The sequence below is a fragment of the Pterocles gutturalis genome, unplaced genomic scaffold (assembly GCF_000699245.1).
Source record: "Pterocles gutturalis isolate BGI_N339 unplaced genomic scaffold, ASM69924v1 Scaffold52296, whole genome shotgun sequence".
Taxonomy (NCBI): domain Eukaryota; kingdom Metazoa; phylum Chordata; class Aves; order Pterocliformes; family Pteroclidae; genus Pterocles; species Pterocles gutturalis.
Genome location: NW_010104952.1, coordinates 1 through 10,499, shown reverse-complemented (window position 1 = coordinate 10,499; position 10,499 = coordinate 1). Strand labels below are relative to the sequence as shown.

At 38.3% G+C, this 10,499-nt stretch overlaps 1 protein-coding gene across 1 annotated transcript; it reads right to left on the bottom strand.

Moving 5' to 3' along the window:
• Window positions 1-3,585: 3,585 nt before the first annotated feature.
• Window positions 3,586-10,452, bottom strand: HMGN1 (high mobility group nucleosome binding domain 1; the record flags this gene model as incomplete). Its single annotated transcript, XM_010087202.1, has 4 exons — window positions 3,586-4,475; window positions 6,964-7,095; window positions 10,282-10,332; window positions 10,429-10,452. Coding segments are annotated over 4 exons (255 nt in total), but the record flags the coding sequence as incomplete, so codon positions are not given.
• Window positions 10,453-10,499: the final 47 nt, after the last annotated feature.

Below are 10,499 nucleotides of genomic sequence, written 5' to 3'. Positions count from 1 at the left end.
TCGGGCAGGAGCACGAGTGTTTTTGCAGGCGCCGCATCACCAAATACAGTGTGTTTACACACAATTGGTTGTGTTTTGATTCTTAACTTGTCAGTGCAGGCCGATTTCCTCACTCCTCAGACTGTTTAGTCTCCTCCTGTACCACGGACACTCGTGTGTGATGCTGGGGGGCACCTTGGCGACCCTAAACCTCAGTTTCGGGAGTGGCATTTCCCCACCCTGCTCGATGAAAGCATCACTTCACTGGCATTCCCTTTCCAAAACCAGCAGCTTTGCCCCAGTGCCCTGCACAGCTTTTCTGCAAACAGGTACAAGCACCACCTCCACCCCACCCCAGCTTTGGAAGCCTGTTCATGGAGGATTTTGTTTTTTCTCCATCTTTCCGTTGTTTCTCACCTCTGCCCCGCATGAATTCTCATGTAAATGTAGCAATGGCTACTCATGCGGTATTCTAAATCTGAGCTGTTCCTTTCTTTTTCCATTCCCCGCCTGGCATGGCTTAGTATTTTCATAATCTTTGAAGTAAAATAATTTGACGTATCATTGTAGAAATACATCTGTATTTTATTAATCTCACTACCTCATATGTGCCTTCAGCTTTTGACAGCAAGCTTTTGTACACCTGAAGTGCAGGCCCAGCAGCCTGCCGTTTCCCCAGACTGCGGCCTCTGCTTCCTGCTCTTCACCACCTTCTGCCTGGTTAGTGCTCCTGCATCACAGTTCAGGTGTAAGGAAAAAAAAAGTATCCTGCCCATGAAAAATCCCTCTTTAAAAGAAATCCATGGGTTTTGGCTTCCTGTATTGTTGCAAGCTTCAGCTGCATCATTCTTAAAGGCCACCTGTGTTCCTCTAGATTTCATTGCTAAACAAATCAGTATTCATTAGCTAAACCTGGATGCTCTTCAGTGTGCTGTTCATGTTTTAAAGAGCTGTGATGTAGTTGACATTAGAAAATGAATTCCAGAATCATGCAGCGTGAACATGTACAAAACGGCACTCTCTTAACCAAAACTAGTAGCAGCATACAAATACTTCAAAGTAACTTCAAAGAACCAAGTTTTGCTCTCTTTATGTTGTATTTTGAAATGGCTGGTTCTCCATTGTGTATGCGTTCCGTAATGCCGTATGCAAATCTTCATCAGCCATCACTTCATTCCTTAGTTGCACATAGCAAATATATATCTGGCATTGTACAGGAAAGAATGCTTTTTCTGAAGCATGCCCATGGAAATTCTTGTCAGAGGAATTTAAGTGCCTTCCAATCCAATTCTCCACAGGCAGATTTGACAGCTCATGCCAATATATACAATTCCTCGTCTTCCCAGTAGCCAAAGTGGTTTTTTTCCACCTTGGCATATCATACTATGTGGAAAAGGGCAATAAGATCTGTCATTTATAATAACTTTATTCTTTATGGGGTACAACACGTTTAGCTTGAAATTAGTTTTCTTTCTCCTCAAGTGAACTGCTTGCTGGCAAATGCATCTTTGAAAGTTTTTTCTTCCCCCCTCTTCTCAAAGTGTGCCCTAACAGTAGCTATCTTTACATTAATTAAGAGAATCCTTTCACGCCTGTATCTGGATTTATCAGCTCTGGAGCACCACACATTAAGAGTTGTGAAAGGCAACCCTACCTACTGCAGAATCAATCCAAATTCATAGCTGATTCACCCATGTACTTACTAGGCATACTTAATGGAGTTAGGAAAGCCTGCTTCATCCTTCACTGCATCAAGCAGGCTGTGCTGCTCAAAACAGATCTAGGGCTCCTGTGCTCTTGATGAAACTACCTCTGTCCTGTCCTTCTGCAAGCATCAAAATTCCTCTCTCTTGTATGAGAGAAGCTGTCACTGATTTACCCTCACTGAGTCCTTTTTCACTTCCATAGAAGAAAGAAAACTTTTTGTCCCCCAAGAGTAAATATTAGGGAGCAGTTACCATAAATTAAACAGTGGATAATAGATGGTGGAGAGACAATGTTGAAAGTTAACAGGATCTCAACATTAGAGACTCCAAACACATGAAAAGTTGCCATTCAGTAAAAGGAGGTAAGAGGTTATTTCGGGGTATTTACCTGCAAGTTTATTAGTCATTTACCTGGTGGTTTTGACTTGCTAAAAGCACAAAGTGAAGAATGTCATGTAGCTATGTCATGTTACTGCTAAATTATATCAACAAATAAGGTAACTGGAGGGGTGTGGGAGTTGGTGGGGAAGGAAAGGGGCTTAGAAAAAGCAGCATAAATTTACAGTTCTGGAATATCCAAGAACTTGAAGCCAAAGCCACTACCAAAGCCAGGTGGACTTTGCTAGCAACACAGCTGTGGTGGAATGTGGTCCAGTTCTCTGTATAAGCTAAAGAGAAGTTACAACACAGCTTAAAAGTTGGAGAGGTAAAACAGTAAAATGCTTTGTCAAATTAAAGCATTCTTTAAGAAAATAAGAGGTGAAACTAAAGTGTTTTTTTAGAAACAACTGCATGACAATTTGAAGAAGGCACCAAAAATGTACAGGAAGCAGATACTGTGCTTTCAGGTGTTACTTAAGAGCATAAACAACTTCTTGGTCAAGGGGAAAAAAGATGAAACAAAAACCAGAACGTTACTTGTTGATCTTGACTCCTCCCACAACACAGCTGACTGACTGGCATCAAATACTGGCAAGATAAAACCATGCTACTACCTGCTGCAATACAGCAAAATAATGTGAAATGGGGGAAAAAAACCCACAAAACAAACCTGTACTCTGTGAGAGAACTGAATTAATGCTGTACTAGATTTTATTTTTTTTAAGGTTAAGGTAATATATACTTAATACATCCCCTTCTGATGAAAGGCTGTTAAATCTTCAACAAGATTGATTTAGTTTTCTCATGTACAGCAAGGAAGAATCAGGAGTTTTGTACTACATGAATTAGCTCTCTGCCCAGGTATGTTTTATTTGAAACCATGTTCTGTCAATCTGCAACCTTATACAGCAGGTACACTTGCTCACAGCATGGTAAGCTCACCTAACAGCTAATCAGCACCAAAAGGGAAGGTTTCTTGTGCTTCCCTCTCTGCTCCTGCCCAGGCTGTTCCAACAGCTCATCCTCAGTGGGTTCCATTACATACACTCACTCACCCGGAGAAGTTCACAGCCCAGGCTCATTTTTCCCCAGACGTCTGAATCTTTACTGATTTTAAGGCAAGACTCGGGGAAATCCCAATACTATTTCAACACAACAGCACCACCATCTGATCAGTTAACATTCAAGAGGATTGCTCTGTGCATCTTCCTTAAAGCAGTTATTTATACACAAGTGCACATGCAAAGTCTTAGATGCTGAACAGATAAAAATATCTGATGCTTACTAATTACTGGGGGTTTTTTTTAAGGTAACAGAAGCAGCACTAGACTGTCAGCTTTCAAAATAGAAGTCCAGCTTGAGACTGCAACTACAGATTTCTAGTTGCTACTCATTCCCTGCATTACCACCTATCTCTTGTAAAGTACATTTTTAACAATATGAAGAACATGGTTAAGAATCAAAAACTATACCACTTAGATTGTGAGTTGTCACAGTCAATCCAGGAGCTACAGAAACATCCTTTCATAATCAAGATTTATTTGGCTTTTGTTCTGTCATCATAGACACTATGAACGATTTTACAACTGTTTTTATTCACATAGTTTTTTTAAATCTAAAAATTGTAATTCTCTTTTTTTCCTAAGACTATTTCAAATATTTTTATTTTGATCTTTGTAGACAAGCTGTCCTTTAAAACTGAATGTTAAGTTCCAGTATCTTGAATACTGTCATAACAAGTTACTTTGCCAAGCAGAAACTTTAACTTACATCAGTACTTAAAGATATAATAAAAGTTTCCCATCTTTCCCATCACAGCTACAAAGTTGTTGGAAAAAATAAAGCCGCAACTACCCAAAATAACTTTGTCACAGATATGCATCACTCAGCAAGAAATCTAACACTAGGGAGCAGTTTTATTAGATAAGCATGGGTACTCATGGTACAACCACAGATAAAGATAAATAACTAAAATGTTAAGACATTCTCAACATATCATTATGAATTCCAAAGTCTGACCTGTGTTATGCTTGATTTAATACGATAGAAAAACTGTCCCTCACAGTGGAACGCAAAGCCTCATCAAGACTTCAAAACCCTCTCTTTAATGTACCATGCCATTAATTTCTGGTTTCATAGAAAACAGACAACCAGTACATGTTTTTACCACTTAAAAAAAGCATTTATACTTATCTAAATCTGTAAAAAAATGGGTTGAATCGGGGTTCTCTCCTTTTTAAAAATGTGTTTTCTAGAACTACTAAAAAACTTGCATTTACAAAATACTTGATAAAAATATTCCTCTGAATTGTACAAGAAGAAAGGTATAAGGACCACTAATTAAAGTCTTGGTACCAGATGTTACTCAGACTTTGCTTCTTTCTCTACTGCTGCATCAGATGCTGGGGTCTGAAAAGAAGAGGAAAAAAACCAGAACACTTCAATGCACAAAGTTTTAAGTGACTCAGCCTCTTAGTTCATAATATTTTTAATGTCCAAGTTAGCTAACTTGACACACAGAACAGACTTGTTTCTACATACCATGCTTTACAGTCTTAATAAATTGCTGTCACAATCTGCTTATTTCTCTTGGATAATGACCTACTAAAAACAAACTATCCTGAAAAGGCTCTATCTCCTCAGATGCATCAGTGTGAATTTCAGAATGTTGCTGTTGTTACTACTCAGTACACACTGCAAAGGATTTTTTTTTTTTTTAAGAACAAAACCCATTTCAATAATTACTGCCTTTATGACAGGAAAATGGGGCTTTTCGACCTCCAAAGGTAAAACCCCTGCATACAGGGTGTTTAGAAAAGACCCGATAGATACATTTTATGCATTTAAATTTCAGTGCAGCACTGTTAACATACTCTTAAATCCTGCGGTGTTTTACAGTAACTAAGACTTAGAAACACAGTACTGCATTAAACATAATTTTGTAAAAATGCATTCTGTGAAACTGACCTGTGACAGTAGAGCTATACCGTTTTCAAGTCTCTACATGCTGTCCCTCAACTTCAGAACAAGTTCATACAAATTTGATTGATTACAACTCCACCTAGATTGGAAAACTCACTGCATTTGCAAAGTAGGTTAAAAAAAGGAATGCAACGTATTAACATAAAATTATACTTCATTTAATTACTCCAAAGCTTTGCAGCACCACCAACAGTTTAATCACAGCACCACCCAAACAAAAACCCTAGCACCCGTTCTGGCTGTACTGCCACCTGGGGGAAGCTTTTGAAGGATGAAGTACAGAAGCCATTTCCATTCACAGGCATCAGTCTCTCGAGTGTCACCAGAAGTTGTCACTGGCTTTTCACCAGATCATGGATTAACAATAGCACCACTGACACCATTACCCAGATTGAAAACAGTGAAGTCAAACAGGACAGATGATACCTCTGCCTCTTCTAGACTTACATATTATATTACATCTACAATTTTGGCTGGTGTGACCACCATGAAAACGTGCCCCAGAAGTCATCATCCATTCCTTGTAAATTCATATCTTCTCTGCACTAGCGTATTAAGTAGACCCCACTTGAGAATACTGCCAAATTTAACTTTTGCATACTACACGTACAAATTAAAAGACCAGATTACGCGATACTAATGCAGAGCCATAGCCACAAAGAAAGTTAAGCTAACTAAAGAGTTCATGGTTCCAGGACAACTTTTTCACAAAGTCGTAAGCTTGCAAATGAGAAAGTCTTACCCCAGAGTAAGTTTGTTTTGTGTGCTCAAGTACCATTCTGTAGCTTCCTCAATCACCAAAACCCATCATCTACCTAAAAACCAAATACTCTTTTCCTCTACTTGAAGACCTATCTGCACACTGATAGATCAGTGTGATAGAATTCAGATAAGACTTTTTTTCTATCTTTAAAAAAATTACTTTTCAATGCAACAGCCAGACAGAAAGCATGAATCACACAGTTACATTAAAAAAATAATCTATCTGATCAGCAAACTCCACTGAACTAATTAAAATGAGTGAGGCATTCACCATTGCAGACACCTGAAACTAATTCTAGACCTGTTACGACATGAAAACTTGTGTTTCATCCAGTTGTTATCAGCTGCCCTAGTAAGAGGCACTACTTCTCCCTACAGATCTTGTCCTAAATTTAAATTATGTCCACATTTCAGAAGAAGAATACAGTGTGGAGGATGTTTTAAGTTAGATGGTCAGTGACTCCAAAAAACTTCAGCAATACTGCCATTTTAACACAGTATTAAAGCCAAGACTGACATGGTGTGCTCATTGCTTCAGCAGCAATGATTGGTAGTTCTCGCGCTTTCTCTTCCATCCCTGCACCAGCCTGTCCCTTCCACCAGCAATGTCTGTATCTATGACTCCTATAAATATTACCTCAACTTTAGTTAAATCATTTCAGCTTTGGGTTTTCAGTGAAAACTGCTTCCAGTCCCAAGAAAATTAATACTGCATTTGTCAGAAAGACTTCTGTAGCAAGAAGAAACCTTCCAGTAACAGCAAAGACAGACTAAAGCCCAAACAAAGTCCTCCAAAGACAGACACCCCCACCCCACACAGACCAATATCCCCTCTGTACACCCTATATGTATTATTTTACCAAGACCTACCTGCAGGGAGAACAGCCACTCTCTGAAGGACATTATCCTGCATTCGAACTTTGGTAAAATTCTCACCTTTTTCCTTAATTTCAGGGACTGTTATCACATCACAGCAACTCTTTTTGGGGCAACTAAAATTTTTCAGGCATATCTACTAATGTTTCAATAAACTACATCCTTCTTTTGGCAGAAATAGATTCTAAGATCTGCGTATGTTTCTGATAGATGTTTGGATAAACCAGTACAGTAAGCTATCCTGCTGATTTGCACCAAAGAATACAGACAACTTTACCTCCTCACTTTTAGCTTCCCCATTTTCTGCAGGCAAGTTGTCCTTTGTCTGCTCTTGGTTTGTCTCTTCTGTCAGTTTTCCTTTAGGCCCTTTTTTGCCTTTTGATTGAGCTTTCTTGTCCTCAGATTTATCCTACAATGACATACATTTACAGTAAGTAAATTCATATGACCTACTAGGTAAACTTTGAAAATAATCAAAGCCACACAAAACCAAGATGGACTTGCTAAACAGAAAGAGCCACGACCAACAACCAATGAGCTAAGATGTAGTTCAACTGCCAAAAAAGTTTTCCAAACTATATACAATCAATTTCAGACAGTCAATAAAATGAGAGAATCAAACTGGGATAAGAAGATCAACTAGACTCTAGTGGCTAGACAGAGAAATTTGTAATACATGATTTAACCTCATGGTGCATAAAAAAACAGCAATGCAGTACCTTCCACTTTGTAAATATGAAACACTTCACGCTCTCTTTTTCCTCTTACATCAATAGGTGGGGATTTCAGTAACTTAGCCAAAATAAGTGCATCACCTGGAAGTATCATGTTCAGTGCTCCTTTGTTAGTATCCCAGTCACATCCTCTGTTATCTACATGACTGTTGTTAAATGGGTAGGGAAGAAGTATTTGTTCAAGGGCTATTTTCATATAAATATGCAACACATCCTTCCCAGGCATTCCTTACAGCAACCAAATGCTACAAAGTTTGCCTGTCCTCCAGCTAATCCCCCTACTTACAGAATATTTCTATTGATTCAGAATTACATAAATGCACTGTTTTTGACACCATCTGTCAAACATTACTTAATGATACTAACAAGATTTTCCATAAAAGACAAACTATTGCACTTTTTCTGGTACACCATGAATAAGTGACAAGAGAACATAATGCATTTACACCTCGAAGCAGACAACCACTACACTGATTTACCTTAAAATGTGTCTAATCTCATTAAAAATATTCTGTTTCTTAAGTATGTTCTTCAAATTATGTCCCAATTTGTTGTCTCTGACCTAAAATTCACTCCAAGAAATAAAGTTCTCATTTTTGTATATTTTAAGTACTGTAGAAATGTGTATCTCTGATTACTATTGGGAACTGTTTGGTCAGAAGCATTCCATACTAACATCACTCCGAGCAATCATCCTTACAAAAACCATGCAACTTCCTTACTTCACACATGTAACTTTTTAATAGCTATCTGAATACATTTCCTATTTTACATGAATGCTCATGTAAAATACCGCCTTCATGAAAATACAGTTTTGTCAACCAATTGCAGCTATTGAGCAGAAGTTCTAAGTGTTTTACACCCCTGGATACAAACATGCAGGAAGTTACATTACATATACAAGAGATGCAAGGCAAAAAAATGAATGCTGAAGCATCTTGTGTCAGGTAACTAAATCTTCAGTGTCCAGAAAACTTTTGAAATTCTTTGCTCCTATTTTTAGAAAAGATAATTTTTTAAATCCTCAAGAGCAGAGAGAAGAACAGTTCAAACACGTTAATGGAAAAAAAATAATTTTAAAAACTTATAAAAGCTAAACTCAGTATTACAAATTCAGGTAACAGACAATTCCACAACATGTGGACTTCTGTGTTTTGATTATCAAAATATATTTTCCTTCATTAATATGTATTTTTAAAAAACCCACCAAGTAACAACTCTAGAATGAGAAATCTTCTCCCAACCAGAAAAAAATACTATCAGGAAAGTTTTAAAAAGTTACAGAGTTGATGCAAAGCATTTTTTGATGAATGAAATATAGAAAAAAGGTAACACCTTAAAAAAACCTTTTAAGACCTATAATTTGACTGGTATGTAACAGTGAAATATTTCTGCAACCCATTTAAAGAAAGTCCAGAAATGGCTAAAATGAGACAGAAAGTACTGAAGGTGGAGAATTAAAATGCAGAGGAGATTTTTACATTAACAGTCAAAAAGTTTCCAAATGACAAAAGATTTTAGTGACAGAATGAGTTTTAGAACAAAGAGGATCAAATGTAAAACAATTTACACATTTATTTGAATTGCCTACGATAACAGTGATTTAAGAAAGATTGTTCACATAGTCACATCACAGCAGCATTCCATGGAGGCCTCATGCCAGGTGTTCTACTTAGTATTCTAAGACTACAATTGTTTGTGATGTACTTGGTTTAGATGAACATGTTCCCAGATATATACTGTGGAAATGTTTCTTTCTAGAAGTGAAGTAGTTATAGGCAACAAGTCAGGATCATGCGTATCAGTCAGTATCAACTAGCAGCATTAAGAATTAGATGCACCACAGACACTGGAAAAAAAGATAATCAAAATGGAAGTAAAATTGGAAAGCTTCCCCAAATTCTTTAGGCTTAGAACTTTGAGACTGGGAATGCACTGACATCCAAACCATTGGAATGAAGGTACATTACTGGTAACTAACTGTTCAGTAGGATTAATAAAACAAAAACGTCAAGAAGACTGCAAAGCAGAGCTCTATATTAGTGTATTTGAAATGCTCTTAAACCATACATTAAAAAACAAAGCTTATTAATCACAAAAGAGCATTTAACACATATACCTACAGGCCAACAGATACACAGCCTCATATTTTTCGCAAGAAACAAAGAATTTTACACCTCAGTTACTGGCATTGTGAAAGCTATACTGAAAAGGTCAGGTTGGATGGGGCTCTGGGCAACCTGATCTAGTGGAAGATGTCCCTGCTTACTGCAGTGGGGGTTGGATTAGATGACCTCCATGGTCCCTTCCAACTCAAACTATTCTATGAGTCTATGAAAAACTCTGAAGGATCATAGTAAACCACACTTACTTGCACATACACACAAAGACCTGACAGCTAGACTACATGAATGGAAACTCAGATCTTTTGTAGTGGCTGCCTAAATAATTAAAATATTTTTATCCTCTCCTGGTATACGGGTTTAAATTGTGAGTATATTTTATCTCCTTTTGTTACAGTGATGAACTACAATCCTATGTATGGTTGCTTTGACATTCAAGTAGTTCTGCTCGGTACCAGCCTACCATCTAACACCCATGAATCAGTGCCCACACTTCCATGCAACACTTTGAGTGCTTAACAAGGATCTAATCCAACAGAGGTGCAATGTACCACCTGTAGATACCGGCAGAAGCATCCGAAAGCGGTACTTCAGCTAAATGAGCGTTCCCACAAGGAACATGTGAAGATGACTGCGAACAGTCACTGTGCACGGATGACATGAAATGGGATGCTGCAAGGCACTTACACAACGAACTCGACCCCGACCTCTCCCTCCCCTCTTCCCCCTGACTCTCACCTTTGCCGCTGACTTTTTTGGTTTTGGCTCTGCTTTGGCAGGAGCAGGTTTCTGAGAAGAAAGAACAAGCAAGGGAGAGATTCAGCCCTCGGTAATCCCCTTTTCGTACAGCAGAGACACACCCCCCTCACTGGCTTCGGTACTTACAGCAGACAGCCGCGCCGATCGCCTCTTCGGCTACAGGCAGCGAAAAAAAACAGAGAAACGGCGTGAGCAGG